Source organism: Mytilus californianus, unplaced genomic scaffold, assembly GCF_021869535.1.
Source record: "Mytilus californianus isolate M0D057914Y unplaced genomic scaffold, xbMytCali1.0.p SCAF_2, whole genome shotgun sequence".
In the NCBI taxonomy this organism is placed as follows: domain Eukaryota; kingdom Metazoa; phylum Mollusca; class Bivalvia; order Mytilida; family Mytilidae; genus Mytilus; species Mytilus californianus.
In genome coordinates, this window is record NW_026262668.1 from 106,875,544 (window position 1) to 106,896,839 (window position 21,296).

Genomic DNA, 21,296 nt, shown 5'->3' on the forward strand with positions numbered 1-21,296 from the left:
GAGAGAATTTGATGAGTTTAAACATATTGACATATTCTTGTTAGTTACACCCCTTGGTTACCTTACAAGTAGTGTTGTATTTCATTTCCAGATGATAATGATAACACCCCTTCACCAAATCTTTTGAAATCTGAATGCAATGTTTTTGATGGTTTTTACATTTACCATGTAAGAGTTTTGGCTATTATTTACCTAAAAAGTTGACCAAATCTTTTGAAACTAAATGTCATGTACCATACAATACAGGTCCGTTGGAATTTGGCATATTTACATTTACTGATCAAGAGTTATACCCCTTTGTTACCTTAAAAATTGGTATTTCTTTCAAGATGATAATTTAAAAGTACCACTTGACCAATTAAAAAAAAAATTGTACAGAATGTCATGAATCATAAAATACAGGTCATTTTTTATTTTGATGGTATTGACATTAACTTTTCAAGAGTTATGTCCCTTAGTTACCTAAAAATAAGATTTCATTTGGTTCTCATGTGATAATGAAATACCATTTGAAGAAATCTTTTTACACAATGTTATGAAACATAAAATACAATTTAAATTTTGGTGTTGGCATATACTGTGGAGGTACCAGTCTTGTATTACATGCACACACTTTTACTTGTGAACACCATGGTTTTTATACGACCGCAAAAAATTTTGCGGCCATATATTGGTATCACATCGTTGTCGTCGTCCTAAGACATTTCGTTTCCAGACAGTAACATTAGTATTAGTACATTGTAAATAGAAATCTATGAAATTTAAACATAAGGTTTATGACCACAAAAGGAAGGTTGGGATTGATTTTGGGGGTTATGGTCCCAACAGTTTAGGAATTATGGGCCAAAAAGGGGCCCAAATAAGCATTTTTCTAGTTTCATGACTATAACTTGTGGAACAGTGTATGGATCTCTTTGAAATTATACCACAAAGGGATGATTAGGATTGGCTTTGGGGGGTTATGGCTCAAACCGTTTAGGAATTAGGGGCAAAAAAGTGAGAAAAAACAAGGGTGTCCTGGTTAATGGACAATTACTTAAGTACAAATTACAGTGTAAGGGAGGTAATTCAACCTTAACTTTGAATTACCTCCCTTACACTGCTTTTAAATTATGTATAAAGAATTTTTGTATTGTCTTTAGGTGATTAGCTGTCAATTAATTTTTAGAAGTTACTATTTTAATAATTTTAAAAATGCTGATTAAGGTAAATTAATTTTAGCTATGATTATGTATGTCATTTTCTATTTTAAGACTTTTATGATGTATTTAAATGGGTTATTATGGTTGCAGACTCCATTGGAAATTTGAATTGAAATTATGACCATGACTGAGGGAAAGAATTTTTATTTGGAAAAGGGGGGGGGGGGGTAAAAAAAATTGGGGGGGGGGGGTGAGGGGATGGGGGGACAATTTTTTCTCCTCAAGATTTCCGAAATCAAAAAGAAAATCCTTCAAATTTTATTTTTTTGAAAAAAAAGGAGGGGGGGGGGGGGGAGATCAATTCGCAACAGCATAGTGTATTGCACAAAAGCAAAAAATTTAATATAAATTCAAATCATATAACCAATTTTAAGTTTTTTGACTACAGTTATTCTGTGTCAGAAACCTATTATGTGTCAAATATTGAATTACTATCCAAATTCAGACCTGTATCAAGTGCAAATATTGTGTCCATTTTTGCCCCAACTGTTCATGGTTGGACCACTGCGGTCGTATCCAGCTGCGCTCGGCGAAGCAATTTATTTGTCTTGCTGCCACAAAAGTCACTGAAGGCGAGACATAGGTATTGCTTTTGCTGTGATTTCCGTCAATTATATTTTCTATGAAGTTTCATTACTATCAGTTCATGTCAGTTTGAGGACTATTTCGTCTCCCTGCTCCTGTAGGTCATGGTCCAGTGAATTTCAATTATTTACCAATTTTCTATGTTAAGTGTTCTGCTTAATTTAGTGTGAAAGGAACTACTTAATACAATAGACAACAATATTTTCTATAAAGTTGCATTACTGTCTGTACATCCCATTTTGAGGCCCTGCCCACTAGTTCATGGTCCAGCGTCTTAGAATTATTTTGCAATGTTGCTGTCCTTCAGATTGTTTTTTTCTGAATTTTAATGCCGACAGGCAAGACATATCACTGTGTTACCCTTGTCTGTGTATGTTCTTACATATGTCCCAAAATTAGTTTCCGTTCTCTAACTTTAGTTTGCCTCAACCAAATGTTATGAAACTTATACACAATGTTTATTACTACAAAACACAGATCAAGATCGAATTTGGGTGGCGTCACTTTTATAATTCTTGAGGTTACATCCTTTTATAACGTTGTATGCAAGTGGAGGCATCATCTGTGTCCCATGGACATATTCTCCATTTTTCAATCAATTTTCACTCAACCTTTTCAATTTTATCATTTAACTATTTTAAATAGATGTCTTTGATAAATTGAATCATTTTTGATAAAATCATTTAAACTCAAATCAGTTAAATACAAGTTCAAAGATTGATCCATGTCTGATACAAAAGAGTTTACCTGAATGAAGGTAAATCTCAGCTGTCAGACAATTAATTTACCTTGATTGTATTAATGATGGGCTATTTGATAAGGATTTGTTTTAAAGTAATTACTCAACTTTTCACTTGTGACAGGTTAAGTGTGTCTGTATGTACTATGGTTCATTTTTTTGTGGCAGAAAGCTCGACAAAGGGATAGTGATCCGTTTAACTAACTACTTAAAAGCTTTATATTTAAGAAGGTGGAAGACCTGGATGCTTCATACTTTGTATATAGATGCCTTATGTTACGAGGTTTCCGTCTGTCACATGTCCATTGTTTTTGACCTCATTTTCATGGTTCAGTGACTACTTAAAAAAAAAGTAAAGATTTTTTGTAATGTTAATTTCTCTCTTATTATGAGTAATAGGATAACTATATTTAGTATATGCGTACCTTGCAAGGTCCTCATGCCTGTCAGACAGTTTTTATCTGACCTCGACCTCATTTCATGGATCAGTGAACAAGGTTAAGTTTTTGTGGTCAAGTCCATATATATATATATACTATAAGCAATAGGTCTAGTATATTTGGTGTATGGAATGATTGTAAGGTGTACATGTTCAAATGGGAGGTGTCATCTGACCTCATTTTCACAGTTCATTGCTCAGTTTTAAGTTTTTGTGTTTTTCTTAAACTATAAGCAATAGGTCAACTATATTTGGTGTATGGAATGATTTTGTGTTTTGGTCTCTTTTATGCCCCCACCGTAGCAGAGGGGGCATTAAGTTTTACACTTGTCTGTCTGCACATACGTACGTCCCAAAATTGGTTTCTGTTCTCTAACTTTAGTTTGCCTCTACCAAATGTTATGAAACTTATACACAATGCTTATTACAACAAAACACAGATCAAGTTTGAACTTTGGTGGCATCACTTTTACCGTTCTAGAGTTATGCCCCTTTACAAATGGAAAAATTGCTGAAATATTCGTTTCTGTTCCCTTACTTAAGTTGACCTCAACTAAATGTTATGAAAATTATAAACAATGCTTATTACCACAAAACTCAGATCATGTACAAATTTGGGTAGCGTCACTTTTACAGTTCTTGAGTTATGTTCCTTTATAACTTTATATGCAAGCGGAGGCATCATCTGTGTCCCATGGACACATTCCCCATTTATTTTCTAATACTATATGCAATAGGTTAACTATATTTGGTGTATGGAAATATTTTAGGAAGTACATGTCAGTCTGGCAGGTTTTATTTGACCTTGACCTCATTTTCACGGTTCATTACTCAGTATTAAATTTTTGTGTTTTGGTCTGTTTTTCTCAAACTATAAGTAATAGGTCAACTATATTTGGTGTATGGAATGATTGAAAGGTGTATATGTCTGTCTGGCAGGTATCATCTGAGCTTGACCTCATTTTCATGGTTCATTGCAATTTGGTTATTGTCAAATTTTCATGGTTAATATAAAAAGAAGATGTGGTATGACTGCCAATGAGACAACTCTCCACGAGAGACAAAATGACACAGAAATTAACAACTATAGGTCATCGTATGGATCTTCAACAATGAGCAAAGCCCATACCGCATAGTCAGCTATAAAAGACCCGAAATGACAAATGAGAAAACTAACGGATAATTTATATACAAAATAATGAACGAAAAACAAATGTGTTACACAGCAACAAACGACAACCACTGAATAACAGGCACATAAAGTGTGTTTCTTATATACTATATAAGCAATAGGTCAACTATATTTAATGCATAGATTGATTGTAAGGTGTACATGTCTGTCTTGCATGGTTCATCTGACCTTGACCTCATTTTCATGGTTCATTGGTCAATGTTACATTTTCCTGGTTAAGTTTGTTTCCTAGAAACTATAAGCAACAGGTCAACTATATTTTGTGTATGGAATGATTGTAAGGTGTACATGTATTTCTGGTTTGGTTTATCTGATCTTGGCCTCATTTTCTTGGATCATGTTAAGTTATGTGATACTTGTAGTAAAGCTTTATATTTAGGACTATCAACATAAAATCAATGACCAGTAAAGCAGGCGAGACATTTCAGCATGTGCACTCTTGTTTTCTTCTCTGAATTATGGTATAATGGCAAACCTATATTGGTTGTCAGTTTAGGCAGAGCACAAGCCATACCCTGGCTGAATTTACAGGACATGTCTGGAAAATACAACCGTTTTGGAAGCCATGGCTTAGAGGTGTTTTTAATCAATGTTTGTAGTCATTTACCACCATTACAATTTTCAGTAAAACTATAACTTTTCTCATGCATCTAGGTTGTATCAAAAAGATGCACAGTACAGAATACTTAGGAAGTGATATTACTTTAAATGGATTTTTATGTTACAGACTGTACGACTAGATGAAAAAGAAAGATACAAGATGTTGCTTCAACAGTATACCAGTGTTCCACTTAAATCCTCACAAACAGATAATGATGTAAACCAAGATTATTGGCCATCAGTAAATAAATCAAAATCACACAGGTGAGACTTATTAAAAATTTTTGTAGCACTAGAATACTAAAAGAAACATGTCCTCTTTAATTGTTCATTAGCTTTTTGTCTCACCCAGAGGAAGTAGAACAAGCCCTTCTTAGATGTGCAGTTTCTGGCAGCGACCGCATCAACAATTAATAAGTTTGGCATTAGGTCAGTTTATGGGGATCCACTAGTGGTAGGTCAATGATATTTGGTATGCAGTTGTATTAGCATTGGCACATCTATTTGGATTATTTGGACCCACCCCCTCAGTCAGGGTCTACTGTTGCTTAGTTGACATTTATTAGTTTGTGATTAGGTCGTTTAAGTAGAACCACTAATGTTATCACTGGTATTTGATATACAGTTTTATAAGTATTGGCATTTCTAATTTCCATAAAGGTTATTTGAACCTACACCTTTAGTCTTGGTTTATTGACTTTTAATGTTTTGCATAGTTTACATGTTAAAATATTGCCAATTTTAGATTCAACATTTGCATTAAATTATTGAAATTACAATAAAGGCAAGACATATCTCTGTGTCAACAGTATATTGAAACTGTATAACGTATATAGGGTTATTTTCATGTCAGGTTTTGTTTGCAGTCAGGGCCTCAGATGGGACAGATAAATTTTCTCTGTGAATATTAAATAGCCTTTTACAATGCATAATGATGAAAGTAGAATGTTTGCAGTGTTAATTTTGCTGTACAATCTCTAATGAGAAAATGTAACACACTGGAAAATTTGCTGATGTAGGGTATAGTGATTGAGTGTCTGTTCATATTTAGGTCAAATTTTTGTATCTGCTACTACTCCTGGAAAGCTGGACAAAATTTTGATACTTAAAAAAATGTTTCTGACATGAAGATAATTTGTACCTGTTACATATTTGCATCCAAAAGATTTTGGATGATTTTTTGGGATTTACTTTGGCGTGACATGGACTTTGTCATACCCACACACTTCAGTACACATTTGTGTCTGCTTCTGCTTCTAAATCCTAATCAGAACTTAATGTGTGGGCTATTGGGTATTTTTTATAGCTTTTCTGACAGAGCCTCTAGTTCTATGTTCTATTAGAAAAATAAACAATGACCCTGAGATTAAAACACCTCTTATGTCACAAGAAAGTTTGCTAGCCAGTTGGACAGATGAAAACAAGCAATTTTAGTGGGAAATATGGATGTAAACAGTTTTGAAAATTACAGCCATTGAACATTTTATACATTTTGAAATATTTTGGCTTTATTCTATCACTTCAGATCAGAAGAAAGTTTGCTGGGAAACAGAACAAATCATTATGTAACAAAAATAGACATTTCAAAAGATATTCCTCGTCATAAAATGACACCAAAATACATCCAACATCCTCCCGGATCATCTATGTTAGAGAGACACGTCTCCCCGATAGAAATGATAAGAAAGACCTCTCTAAGTAGTAGCACTGTTCAAACTCCTACCTCATTACCACAGAGACCACTCTTAGAATCAACAAGACTACCAGAAACATCCATGTCAGAACTATTTACAAATGAACAATCTCAAACAGGTAAGAATTCTTTTATTTAGACCATGCAATTTTACAAGATATTTGTGTGAAATTCCAAAGTCCCTGAAATTATTGACATCTCTATTTCTGAGGTTGGATTTATTTTAATGAATGTTAAATTGAAAGAGAAGTTCCATTTGTTTACATGGCTCATGAGTCACTTTAAATTATATGGTCATTTGATGTTTTCAAAATTACTCTTATTATCTTTTAAATTTTCACAATTTCATGGCATTGTTGAAAATTGTCTTGTTAGTACTCTCATTCCTACATTTCTCTACAATTGTTAAGCATTACCTGACCCTTAGGATATTATTTGGGTCTTATGTCTGTCATCTGTCTATGAACTATAAAATAAAATGATTTCTTGGAGTTTCCAATAATCAACCAACATAGCCTTTGGTATCAAGTGTAAAATAGAACACAGGTGAAACAGGCAAAATGGTTGTTTGTATGTCTTCACCAGGGACTGATTTGAGCAAAATCAAACATGTATTTCCGAAAATCTGGAACATAATTGTGTCTTCTTTCTTAGTTAAGTTGATGGTACCTTACCATTGAAACACTTCAGAACTTACATGCAAATTTCATTTTTCAGGCAGAAAAACTTCACCTGAAAGAGAATCAATGATAGAAAGAAGTAAAAGGTATTTGTCTTTAACCAAACATTATGATGTACATACCCAAGTATTAATTAATCTGCATACACATTTATTTTTCAGGTAGAAACCTCAAAATTTAACCTTTATCCTCGTACAAGAGGAATTCACTGTATTAGAGATGTAAATGTATGTATTGTAATGCATGAAAGATTTTTATCAATAGAATAGTTGTTCAATAATTGGAATTTCTGAAGTATTTTCAAATTTAGGATAAGGAGTTTTTTACCTTTTAGTTAAGTAAAATTTTGTAGCCCAAAGAAATCAAGTTAGATAAGTTGAAGTTTAAGATGGATTTCAGTATAACTAGATTATTTATTTTACAGAATTTCAACAGCCAACAAAGATTACAGAAGTTCTCAGTATTTATCGGACAGTTGGGTCTCAGAAATGTGAGTCCAAAATCATGTTGAAGTAAACTACAATACATTAATTGTGTGTCTATTATTCTCAAATTTGCATTCATCCTTATACTTAACAATCTGAATTCAATTTTTGTCACCAGTGTCTAATGTTTTGCATGTAAGAAAAGGTCTGAATAGGAACTCTTTATGTGCCTGTCCCAAGTCGGGATCCTGTAGTTCAGTGGTTGTCATTGGATTATGTCTGCCATATTTGTTTCTCGTAAACTGTTTTGTTATTAATTAGGCCGTTATTTTTCTTGTTTGAATTTTTAAGTAAGGGCTTTTCTCATTGTTGAAGCCCGTATGGTTGCCTATAATTGCTTACATCCACTTCATTTGGAACTTGTTGGACAGTTGTCTCATTGGCAATCATACCACATCTCCTTATTTTTATATTGAATAAGTTGTGAACATTCATTCACATGTCAACGCCAGAAAATATTCCAGAACTATGAGCTATAAAAATAACAACAAAAGTTGTGAGAATTCACCAAGAAGATATTTGAATAAGCAAGCTTTGGAAAAGAAATATAGGAAAATTAGTCAATTTTAGAAACAGATTGCCTTTTTATTAGCTAACTAACTCCTTTTAGGCTATGTGAGCTATTGCTATGACTTGGCATTCATCAAGCATGGGAACCTGTTGTTGATTTTTGAAATCTTCTCATTTGCAATGCTCCACAGTCATAAAAGATTGAAATTGTTAATAGACTCTTTATCAGAGTTATGGCCCCTAAATCATGATTATTTTTTTGTTGCCTAGCTTTTTTACGCCTACCTTAGATCCAGTATTATCCATCCATCTGTCCATCCATCAACTCTTAGTTCTTTAACTCAAGTTTGCTTTAACAAAATTTCATGTAACTTTAAACAACATAGGATTGACAGAAGAATGTTCCCTTTCTGATTTTGAATATTTTTGGCTTTGGAGTTCCAGAGTTATGTGACTTGAACAGTTTGAATTTTTTCACATATCACATACTAACTCCAGTATGCCTGGATTGATTTTTTCAAAACTTTAGGTTATTGTTGGGATTGATAAAGGACGCTATCTTGTTGTTTCAGAGTTGCTGGACTTTAATTGTCAGATTTAAGTAAATTTTTCACATGTTGTACCATGACTTGAGTTTGCTTGGATTGATTAGCTGAAAAGTTTACATAATTGTTGGAATTGGTGAACAATCATATTACAACAAACTTAACACTGTTGTTCGCATTGGTGAATGAAGACTTATCTTTATTTTGAAAATTTTGTGGTTTCTCATTCTAGAGAATTGGACTTTTAACATTCATATTTGACACAATACTTATGCACCTAAAGGTATCCTCATGCATGTTTTTCTACAGAGCCATTTTATTTGCCTCTGATTGAATGCCTTCTTAATATCCCATTTTATTTTTGCAACAATTTGAAAATTTACAATAAGGGCTTATCATGCTCTCTTGGTGCAGCTGCTTATTTATGAATTTATTTACAATAAATGTTAATCAAATGTTCAGTAATTGTTCATTCATGAAAATACAAAATACTGTTATAAAATGTAAGTGATGAATGAAGACATCAGAAATTCTAATTGTCTGTTTTAGCATGTCAAAATATTCATCATCAGCCAGAGATAGAACTAGAAAAATTGCTGAAGCAGAGCTGAAAGCAAAACTATATGAGGAAAGGGTAAGCATTTAAACAGAGAGGATGAAAGAAAGATTCCAAAGTAATCAGTTATGTTTAACTGTGATAATATAGGCAAATGAAAGTAGTGAGAAAGATTAATGGATAAATAGTCATATTAACATTATGTCAGTAGGTGATGATATGATATAGTTTTAAAGGTAAGCAGTGGTAAAAGTCATATTAACATTATGTCAGTAGGTGAAAATATGATATAGTTTTAAAGGTAAGCAGTGGTAAAATTCATATTATAGTTGGAGGAAGACACGAGAAATTGAAAGGAATTGGTAAAACATTAACTATAAACACTACATGTCCATGTTCTAATCTTAAACCATTAACTATAATACTACATGTCCATGTTCTAATCTTAAACCATTAACTATAAACACTACATGTCCATGTTCTAATCTAAAACTGTTTATATACTAACAAAACATAGACAAATAATCACACCAATAACAACAGTTAGATAGAAAGGGAGGTTTTGAACACATAAAGTCAACCATTTATGTCTTGAGGAAGGTAAAAAGGAAGAGTGTTAACACACAGTCAACCACCTCTGTCAATTGGTGAAATTAAGGAATACAGCTAGCATTTATGTCTAATAAATGGAAAAAAGGAGAGTCTTAAACATAGTCAACCACTTCTATCAAATGGTGATACAAGTAGAGTGTTAACACATAGTAACTAACCTCTGTCAAATTATGAGGCATAGGGAGAGGGTATTCACAAAGTCAACCACTTCTATCAAATGGTGATACAAGTAGAGTGTTAACACATAGTAATTAACCTCTGTCAAATTATGAGGCATAGGGAGAGGGTAAGCACAAAGTCAACCTCTTCTATCAAATGGTGATACAAGTAGAGCGTTAACACATAGTAATTAACCTCTTTCAAGTTATGGGGCATAATGAGAGGGTAAGCACAAAGTCAACCTCTTCTTTCAAATGGTGATACAAGTAGAGTGTTAACACATAGTAATTAACCTCTGTCAAATTATGAGGCATAGGGAGAGGGTAAGCACAAAGTCAACCTCTTCTATCAAATTGTGATACAAGTAGAGCATTAACACATAGTAATTAACCTCTGTCAACTTATGAGGCATAGGGAGAGGGTAAACACAAAGTCAACCTCTTCTATCAAATGGTAATAGGAGTAGAGTGTTAACACATAGTAATTAGCCTCTGTCAAATCATGAGGCATAGGGAGAGGGTAAACACAAAGTCAACCTCTTCTATCAAATGGTAATAGGAGTAGAGTGTTAACACATAGTAATTAACCTCTGTCAAATTATGAGGCATAGGGAGAGGGTAAACACAAAGTCAACCACTTCTATCAAATGGTGATACAAGTAGAGCGTTAACACATAGTAATTAACCTCTGTCAAATTATGAGGCATAGGGAGAGGGTAAACACAAAGTCAACCATTTCTATCAAATGGTGATACAAGTAGAGTGTTAACACAAAGTCAACCTCTTCTATCAAATGGTGATAGGAGTAGAGTGTTAACACATAGTAATTAACCTCTGTCAATTGTGAGGCATAGGTAGAGTGTAAACATGCAATGACAACCACTTGTGAGGAACTGCATAGGTTTCAGTTTTGTTAACTGTTAAAGCATTAGAACTGAGGAATAATTTACAATTGTTATATTTTCCCTTTGAATTGAACGTTTTTTATCCATAGTTGCTTAGTTTTATACCTACTAGAACACACCCGCGACATCACAGGTTTGTGACTGAATTAAAGTATTTAATCAGGTTTAACCCTTATTTTTAGCCTGGACTTTTAGTATTGCTATTGTCATCTGATAAAGTCATGCTGATTATAAAATTAAGATGCACAGTTTTCTCTGCTTTCAAAATCTTTCTGGCTTGAACCCGTTGACCTGGAATTGTGTAATTTTCAATCAAAACCATTGTCCTATATTAATTATATATAAAGTTGAATTCCTTGATTCACCGTTTTTACGTCATGCCGGCTAACAAATTGGAAACCGTACCTACGCCTTATTTGAAGTCTAGATTTTTAGTATTCGTATTGTCATCTTATAAAGTCATGCTGAATAAAATACTACAATAGGAAACAATGTGACAATGATTGACTTTAGTAGTGTCAACCCTGTATAATGACCCGCGTATAAAGCAAATCCCAAGTACACCGTTTGGTGGTGCACCTGACAGATACTGCGTACAGATAAGGTAATATAGATTTCGCTGGCAGTACGTCGACTGAGCATGCGCAAAAGCGTATAAAACACGGATCGATAACAGTCTCCGAATTTGGATATTTTCTCAAAAATTGGTGTTTTCTGTGGAAAAAAGATTGTTTCAATTATTGTGACAAAATTAGGAAGTACAAAACACTACATTTATACGTCATATCACAAATATTTCCGACTTTGTATGGTTTCAGAGGAGTTGCGGCTCAATGAAATCTGTCTCTTCCTTTAGTAGTATAGATTGGAACAGGATTTTATGGGGAGGGAGGATAAGGTCACATGCAGTCTTAATGAAAGTTAACATATTGTTTAATATTAGAATTTAATTTTTTTACAGAGAAAAGGTAAAGATGATGATCTTGAGAAAAGGGTGAGTAGGAATTCACAATATCCATTGGCTTCTTTGGATTGATGAAAATTCACCTAAATAGTCACATTAGCATTTTATTTAATTTCCAAAAAAAGTACTCAAACCAAATAAAAAGTAACAAAGCCATTACTCTGCATAGCTTAATACTACATACAAAGGTAAATATATTATAACATGCTAGTCTTGATGACAATAGAATCACCTGTAATTGAAAACACCAGACAGGCACAAAATAAATAGATTTAGTGATATGTTTAGAACTAGAAGTTAAATAGATCGAAAAATGAAGATGGATACTACTTACAGCTCTTTTCATAATGCTAGCAAGACAAAGGTTTGTTTGACTTGCTTGCTTTGTTTGTATAAATGTTTGCTCAAGCATTGTAATTAAGATTGACATCTGCAAACAATATAAGTAGGCGGAGTTAAACCTGTGTATAGGTAAATTTGATTATTTGATAATGTCCAATCAAATTTAAATATAATGTATACAAGTGTAAACCCGCCTTTTTATGTTGTTTTCAGATGTCAATCTTAATAACAATGTTTGAGCAAACATTGATACAAACAAAGCAAGTAAGCCAAACAAACCTTTGTCTTGCTAGCATTATGAAAAGAGCTGTAACATGAACTTGCAAATGCAATTTATATTCTAAAACAGATACTGTCAACAAATATGTATACACTATTGTACAAATTGTATGAAAAAAAATCAAAAATGATGAACATTCATGTTAACTCTTTATTAAGTCTCCCAAACGAAGTTTGGGAAGACTTATTGTTTTTGCTCAGTTCTTATTATTATTATTATTCTTCTTCTTCTTCTTCCTCTTCCGCTGCTTTTAAATTTGAACTTGTCCGCACCCGTTCTCCAAAACCGCTTGTCAGATTAACTTAGGGTTTCACAATATGTTAGACTAACATGTCTAGTGGTGCAATCAGGGTTTTGTTTGTGCAATGGGGTTTATAAAGGGGTACTTTGAGGGGCAAAAAGAAAAGAGGGTTTTACTATAGAACCCTATGGGATTTTATTTTTAAAAATTTTCAAATGAGTATAAATTGAAAACCGCTTGTGATAGACACAATCTTTTTAATTGAAAATGTTCTAAATGATAAAGCCCATTTAATGAAATACAGTGTTAGTCCCCAGGGGTCACCCCCACCCCCTGCCATTTAAAAAAGTTCTAATACCTTGTAAGAGGTCAAGATCCCCACCCCTAAACCATATATATTCTGGTTTGTCATGCTAAGATGGTTTAAATGATATACAGGGTTAGTCCCCAGGGGTCATCCCGACCCCCTGCCATTTGAGAAAGTTCTAATAACTTGTGAATGGTCGAGATCCCCACCCCTAAACCATATATATTCTGGTTTGTCATGATAAAGCACATCAAATGTAATACAGGGTTAGTCCCCAGGGGTCACCCCACCCCATACCATTTAAGAAAGTTCTAATATCTTGTAAGTGGTCAAGATCCCCACCCCTAAACCATATATATTCTGGTTTGTCATGCTAAGATGGTTTGAATGATATACAGGGTTAGTCCCAAGGGGTCATCCTGACCCCCTGCCATTTGAGAAAGTTCTAATATCTTGTGAATGGTCGAGATCCCCACCCCTAAACCATATATATTCTGGTTTGTCATGATAAAGCAAATCAAATGTAATACAGGGTTAGTCCCCAGGGGTCACCCCCACCCCATGCCATTTAAGAAAGTTATATCTTGTAAATGGTCGAGATCCCCACCCCTAAACCATATATATTCTGGTTTGTCATGCTAAGATGGTTTGAATGATATACAGGGTTAGTACCCAGGGGTCACCCCCACCCCCTGCCATTTGAGAAAGTTCTAATATCTTGGAAGTGGTCAAGATCACCACCCCTAAACAATATATATATTCTGGTTTGTCATGCTTAGATGGTTTGAATGATATACAGGGTTAGTCCCCAGGGGTCATCCCGACCCCCTGCCATTTGAGAAAGTTCTAATATCTTGTAAATGGTCGAGATCCCCACCCCTAAACCATATATATTCTGGTTTGTCATGCCAAGATGATTTGAATGATATACAGGGTTAGTCCCCAGGCATCACTAATGCATATAACTTTACTGGACCAAACCAATTTTCACTGGACTTTGCCCAATGTCAGGCGACCCTGGGAATTACGAATTATGGGAGCTTCGTTGGGAGACTTCGTAACAGCATCCTGTTACAATCATTTCTTGTTATTATTATTATTCTTCTTCTTCTTCTTCTTCCTCTTCCGCCGCTTTTAAATTTGAACTTGTCCGCACCCGTTCTCCAAAACCGCTTGTCAGATTAACTTAGGGTTTCACAATATGTAAGACTAACATGTCTAGTGGTGCAATCAAGGTTTTGTTTGTGCAATGGGGTTTATAAAGGGGTACTTTGAGGGGCAAAAAGAAAAGAGGGTATTACTATAGAACCCTATGGGATTTTATTTTTTTTAATTTTCTAATGATTATAAATTGAAAACCGTTTGTGACAGACACAATCTTTTTAATTGGAAATGTTCTAAATGATAAAACCCATTAAATGAAATACAGGGTTAGTCCCCAGGGGTCATCCCCACCCCCTGCCATTTAAGAAAGTTCTAATACCTTGTAAGAGGTCAAGATCCCCACCCCTAAACCATATATATTTTGGTTTGTCATGCTTAGATGGTTTGAATGATATACAGAGTTAGTCCCCAGGGGTCATCCCAACCCCCTGCCATTTGTGAAAGTTCTAATATCTTGTAAATGGTTGAGATCCCCACCCCTAACCCATATATATTCTGGTTTGTCATGATAAAGCACATCAAATGAAATACAGGCTTAGTCCCAAGGGGTCACCCCCACCCCCTGCCATTTAAAAAAGTTCTAATATCTTGTAAGTGGTCAAGATCCCCACCCCTAAACCATATATATTCTGGTTTGTCATGCTAAGATGGTTTGAATGATATACAGGGTTAGTCCCCAGGGGTCATCCCGACCCCCTGCCATTTGAGAAAGTTCTAATATCTTGGATCCCCATCCCTAAACCATATATATTCTGGTTTGTCATGATAAAGCACATCAAATGAAATACAGGGTTAGTACCCAGGGGTCACCCCCATCCCCTGCCATTTAAGAAAGTTCTAATATCTTGTAAGTGGTCAAGATCCCCACCCCTAAACCATATATATTCTGGTTTGTCATGATAAAGCACATCAAATGAAATACAGGGTTAGTACCCAGGGGTCACCCCCACCCCCTGCCATTTAAGAAAGTTCTAATATCTTGTAAGTGGTCAAGATCCCCACCCCTAAACCATATATATTCTCGTTTGTCATGCGAAGATAGTTTGAATGATATACAGGGTTAGAACCCAGGGGTCATCCCGACCCCCTGCCATTTGAGAAAGTTCTAATATCTTGTAAGTGGTCAAGATCCCCACCCCTAAACCATATATATTCTGGTTTGTCATGATAAAGCACATCAAATGAAATACAGGGTAAGTCCCCAGGGGTTACCCCCACCCCCTGCCATTTAAAAAAGTTCTAATATCTTCTAAGTGGTCAAGATCCCCACCCCTAAACCATATATATTCTGGTTTGTCATGCTAAGATGGTTTGAATGATATACAGGGTTAGTACCCAGGGGTCATCCCGACCCCCTGCCATTTGAGAAAGTTCTAATATCTTGTAAATGGTCGAGATCCCCACCCCTAAACCATATATAATCTGGTTTGTCATGATAAAGCACATCAAATGAAATACAGGGTTAGTACCCAGGGGTCACCCCCACCCCCTGCCATTTAAGAAAGTTCTTATATCTTGTAAGTGGTCAAGATCCCCACCCCTAAACCATATATATTCTGGTTTGTCATGCTAAGATGGTTTGAATGATATACAGGGTTAGTACCCAGGGGTCATCCCGACCCCCTGCCATTTGAGAAAGTTCTAATATCTTGTAAATGGTCGAGATCCCCACCCCTAAACCATATATATTCCTGTTCGTCATGTCTCGAACATTTGAATGACGTATAGGGTCAGTCCCCAGGGGTTCCCCCCACCCCCAATGTTCTAGTATCTTGTAAATGGTCGAGATCCCCACCCCTAAACCATATATATTCTGGTTTGTCATGCCAAGATGATTTGAATGATATACAGGGTTAGTCCCCTGGCATCACTAATGCATTTACTGGACCAAACCAATTTTCACTGGACTTTGCCCAATGTCAGGTGACCCTGGGAATTACGAATTATGGGAGCTTCGTTTGGGAGACTTCGTAACAGCATCCTGTTACAATCATTTCTTGTCATAGATTGATTTTGATCATAATCTACATAAAATATGATTTTTATTAATAAAACATTAAAAATTATTAACTAAAATTTGAAATGTATTGTTACAGTAATATATTTACTGCATAATATTAATAATAATAACTTTAGAATTTAAATTTTTTGGTTAAGGACCCAAATAGTGACCTCCAGATAATAATTTTTGATTGTCCTGTGATGTTCGATTGCTGTCTCAATGATAGATATTTTACTTGATTTTCCATTTAGCAAAAGAAATTTGATTGTTTGATTTTTTTTAGTTACGAATACAAATGAGATTGTACGAGAAAGAGCCAGCAGTGACAGAAGATTTACCTGTAGAGTTATCTGAAGAGGAGGAAGAAAAAGAAGAAGTGCTACCTGGTAACCATCACAATCAATATATTGTTATTTAAACAAATGTAAAAAGTCATCTCTGATAGTTGGTTTGCATAATATCTGAGTTAAAATAGGATATTAGACATCATTCTAGGCATTGTATTTTTTCTTTAGTGTGTAGGTCTAGTATAAAGCAGGGTTCATTTTAAAATCACATCAACATGCCATCATCCTGCTTATGTTTGTAATATTTGTCACTTGACATTTAACAACAATCCTTCCACCAAGCTCTAAATCGATGTGAGTCTAAACAAGCTGGGGAAAAATGAAATACAAATATCAATGTTTTGCCATCAAAATTCTCCAGGGGGAGGGGGACACTGAGGTGTAACTGAATCTATTTAAAATCAAAGATGTAGCCTTAATTTCATGTTTTCAAATTAGATTATTAAAAGTTTATATCAAAAATATTGTTAAATGATCACAGTTCAAGATTTGATGAGGTTTTAAATGGAATGATGTGAACATGATAGGGTATGAAGATGGGACTTTATTAACGAAAGAATCAAGAACTATTTAAACAAATATGTGAAAATCATGATACATCAGTTTCATGGTTGATTAGTTGTAGTTTAGTATTTTTATAGGTTAAGGTAAATGTAATTTGATATTTATAGCTTATCAAACAAGAAGGTGTTTCTCAGCATAATCTCTTTGAAGGGTGACAGCCCAGAGATGACTTGTATCTGAGAAACATCCTTGAGTTTGACAGACCATTAATAATCTGCTTACTGCTGTTTACCTAGACAATGTCAATGTGGTAGGCTCATCATACATTCTCTTTCTACTTGACCTAGAAAAACCTGCATCATTCCAGTAGTATGACATAAAAAATTATCACAAAAAAGATCTAAGCAAAATTTAAGAAAACAGCGATAATAAGTGAATATATCAGCATGTAAATTTGCATTTAAAGTTATTTTGTAGGTTAAAAAATATTTAGTAAATATAATCTCAATAATTAAAACATATGCCAAAAGGATGGTTTGCTTTTTATTTTATTGTAAAGTTGTCTTTGTTTATATTTATATTATAACCAAGACCACAGTGATTGGTACAATCATTCCTTTTAAATACTAGTAGGGAGGTACCATGTCTAATCAACAAAGATAGTCTTGTTTAAATTAGTTCTATTTAGTCATAAACAGTATAAAAGGATAATAACATTATTTTAATAGACACATAAGTCTCCCTATTGTAAATAAGTGTTACCTTATTAAAGAGGTTAATATATCATTATTAAATCCAGTTCATAGTTAAGGCACTCTACACCTGAATTGCTTAAAGAGTCAGCATCTAAATAAGATTTGAAGAGAAGATAAGAAAAAGTCAAACTCGGGTGAAAATAGGAAACCTATGATTTAATATAAGCTCTATTTAGTCAAATGTAAAAGAGCAGGTGTTTTAGGCTATAGCATGGTTATTAACAAGACATAATGTTAAGAGTATAAATGCATGAAGTATGTAGACATATTTATAACAATACCTTTAAAGTAAAAAACCCACTCTTTTATCATACAGAAATAACTCCTGAAATGGATGATGTTATAAACAAAGCTTTACGAGGTCAACCTGCACATGAAGTACTAGTAGAGGGGTACAGAATACAAATAACACGAGGTGATATAGCAACATTAGCTGGCCTGAATTGGTTAAATGATGAGGTAGGTCAGAGGTTTAGGTTCAAACAGTGAGGTAAGCAGATGGGATAAGAGTCACATTACCTTTCGTTGATATGATAAAAGCTTCATATATTAATCCATGTTTAATACATTTTGTGATTCTCAGACTCTTACTAGTAAAAAATTCATGAGGGAGGGAGGGTATTTAATTTTTGTATTTATTATTTTGTTGCTATTGACAAGTATTTTTAAACCCTGGATGTATTCATGTTAAAGAATAATATACCAAGGTGTGATTAAAGATAACTAAGTCAAAGTAAATACAACATGGAGAAGACATATAACTAGTCAAAAAATATTTCATATAAAACTCAATTCTGAGCAACACAAATTAAATAACTGAGGATGTTTGTGTAGACTTTCTTTATATATACAACATCTAACAATCTGATAGATATGTTTTATTCTTATTTCATTAATGATGTGTTTCACCAATGAGGTGTTTCACCAATGAGGTGTGACATGATTCTGATATGTTTTTTTCTTATTTCATTAATGATGTGTTTCACCAATGAGGTGTGACATGAAACTGATCAACATATCAAACCACAACAGTGCTATGCTGAATGTCAGAAAAAAATTGTGTCCAGTAAAATTAAAGTTGAAATTGAATGCAGCATCTTAATAAAATCTTAACCTTCATTAGGTACCCCCAAACTGCCTAAACAGAACAACCAAAACTGTCAATAAGTATGAATAGCAACATTGGGTATACATTAGGAACTAAAGAAAACCAAGTCTATAATCAACATTGCCTGAGGGAATTGCAACCTTAGCTTTGGCACAATTACATAGTCTTAATTAGTCTATCATTTAAACAAAATTGCTGGATGATTTATTCATTGGATTGTCCGTTTTATGCCCCTGCCATGGAGGGGGCATTAAGGTTTACCCTTGTCCGTCCGTACGTATGTACGTCATGAAATTGGTTTCTGTTTTCTAACTTAAGTTTGCCTAAACTAATTGTTATGAAACTTATACACAATGCTTATTACCACAAAACACAAATCAAGTTCAATTTTGGGTGTCGTCACTTTTACAGTTTTCTAGTTATGTCCCTTTATAATGTTATATGCAAGTGGGGCATAATCTGTGTCCCATGAACACATTCTCCATTTATTTTAAATGCATCTCTATGTTTGTTAAATGTTCTTGAATAAAAAGATAAAGCAACAGCATCTGTTTTCATCTTTTATTCAAAGATCCTATTTAAGAACCCTGTACCTTGACAGCTATTTTTAAAAATTTTGATATGGTTATGTCTTTTGGAAAGTTTAGTGACATGGCTTTTGCATAATTTAATTAAATGTAGAGTCAAAGTTTGATGTTTAGTAGTACCAACACACATAAAGCTTACATAGTTTGTTCCACACGTTTATCTCCAAGTGTATCTGGAAGTTCGCTCAAGCAATCCTTGTCCATTGCACTGATCTTTTACAGTTGTGACATTTGTAAATTTAAAGATCATCAAAGGATAAAAGCATTTTACTTGTGTTTACTTTACTGAAAGTCTTAACTTTGTACAATTATTCATAAATTCAGTTCTACAGAAACATAGTGTTCATGTCTCGTGGAATGGTTTATACAGTCAATGACTATATATTCAAAATGTTTCTGCAGTTAATATATAGCAAGATTCAGTATAAATATCAGTTGTAATTCATTTTATATGATAAAGTCTTAATATCATAACTTATTTTTTCAGGTGATAAACTTTTATATGAACATGTTAATGGAAAGAGGAGAAAAGGACAATTATCCTAAATGTTATGCCTTTAATACATTTTTTTATCCAAAAATAATGTCTGGTGGACATTCCACAGTACGGCGATGGACAAAGAAAGTAGATATATTCAGTTATGACTACTTGATAGTTCCTGTACATTTAGGAATGCATTGGTGTTTATGTGTAAGTTGGAATTAATTACTCAATGAGAATGGATTGAAAGACCGCTTTTTTACTTTGGTATGTTTTGAAGTTTTCATCTAAATATTTGACTGTTTACATCAATATCACACATAAAGAAGCATATTCACATCAATACACAAATTTCTACCAGAAAACAGCTATCAAGTATGTGTACTTTTGTATGTGAACTTATAGATCATGTCTGTTTAACTTCATGAACATGATTTATAAGTTAACTTCTGCACCATCACACCTATTTAATTACATGAACATGTGTACATGAATTTCAGCATGTGTTAATGAACATCAAAACAGCTTAGTATGTGAACATTGTAAGTGAACTTCTGTAGCATAAAATCAGTCTGAATACATGTACATATGTAAATGAATATTTGTAGTTTTACGTCTTTGTATATGCACAATAATGTATAAAAATTTCTGCTGTATCATACCTATTTGCCTATATAACATTTGTAAATTGATATTTTGATCAATAGTCCTAATGTGCTAAAAGTGCAGAACACAAAAGATGTAAACACTTTTAAAAGTTTTTGAATGTTTGCAAAGAAGCGACTTTCTGCAGAAATACATTGTGTGAAAATAAGGATTTTTCACTCCAAGAAGCATTATTACAAATCCCTCTTCTAGATAAACTGAATTGCAGAAGATTTAAAAGTACTAACTCAAGAAAATCAAACCGCATATGTCAAAAATATTATAGCTTCAAGATGAGCCAACATACATATCAAAGTTTACAATATGGTCAAAGAAACTGAAGAAAATTTTACTGTTGCTCCTTTACTGATTGATATGTAGCATACCAACTATCTAAGTTCATGTAAATGTGTTGTGTACATTTGTTATGCTTATTTAATGCAGCACTAGCCTGAAGTAGTTTCTAATTTACTGCTTTTTTATGATTTTAGATTGTAGACTTCAAAAAGAAATGTATTCAATATTACGACTCAATGGGAGGTCAAAATGTAAAATGTTTAAATGCAGTCAAGTAAGTATGTTATGAATTAGGTCAGTTTAAGATTGTTTAAAATATGATAATGTGGTTTTGTTGTCTCGCCTGCGACGAAAGTCGCAGAAAGTGAGAC

At 33.8% G+C, this 21,296-nt stretch overlaps 1 protein-coding gene and 2 long non-coding RNA genes across 5 annotated transcripts in view; 2 read left to right on the plus strand and 1 right to left on the minus strand.

The window, feature by feature from the left end:
• Positions 1 to 21,296, minus strand: part of LOC127728552 (uncharacterized) — a 150,608-nt gene that overhangs the window by 81,454 nt on the left and 47,858 nt on the right. The window contains exon 1 of one of the 2 annotated variants that reach the window (XR_007994172.1): positions 1,705 to 1,742. The exons of the other annotated variant lie outside the window; for it this stretch is intronic. This is a non-coding gene — a long non-coding RNA (uncharacterized LOC127728552). Of the gene's footprint in view, positions 1 to 1,704; positions 1,743 to 21,296 lie in introns of those variants that run through there. 2 annotated transcript variants of the gene reach the window in all.
• Positions 1 to 21,296, plus strand: part of LOC127728549 (uncharacterized) — a 113,554-nt gene that overhangs the window by 35,136 nt on the left and 57,122 nt on the right. The window lies entirely within an intron of this gene.
• Positions 1 to 21,296, plus strand: part of LOC127728514 (sentrin-specific protease 1-like) — a 45,893-nt gene that overhangs the window by 13,606 nt on the left and 10,991 nt on the right. For both annotated transcript variants that reach the window (XM_052235922.1, XM_052235923.1), the window contains exons 6-15: positions 4,885 to 5,021; positions 6,283 to 6,569; positions 7,168 to 7,216; positions 7,555 to 7,620; positions 9,220 to 9,304; positions 11,863 to 11,895; positions 16,485 to 16,587; positions 18,124 to 18,266; positions 19,990 to 20,193; positions 21,120 to 21,199. In XM_052235922.1, the coding sequence (XP_052091882.1) occupies positions 4,885 to 5,021; positions 6,283 to 6,569; positions 7,168 to 7,216; positions 7,555 to 7,620; positions 9,220 to 9,304; positions 11,863 to 11,895; positions 16,485 to 16,587; positions 18,124 to 18,266; positions 19,990 to 20,193; positions 21,120 to 21,199 (1,187 nt within the window). The remainder of the gene's footprint in view (positions 1 to 4,884; positions 5,022 to 6,282; positions 6,570 to 7,167; positions 7,217 to 7,554; positions 7,621 to 9,219; positions 9,305 to 11,862; positions 11,896 to 16,484; positions 16,588 to 18,123; positions 18,267 to 19,989; positions 20,194 to 21,119; positions 21,200 to 21,296) is intronic.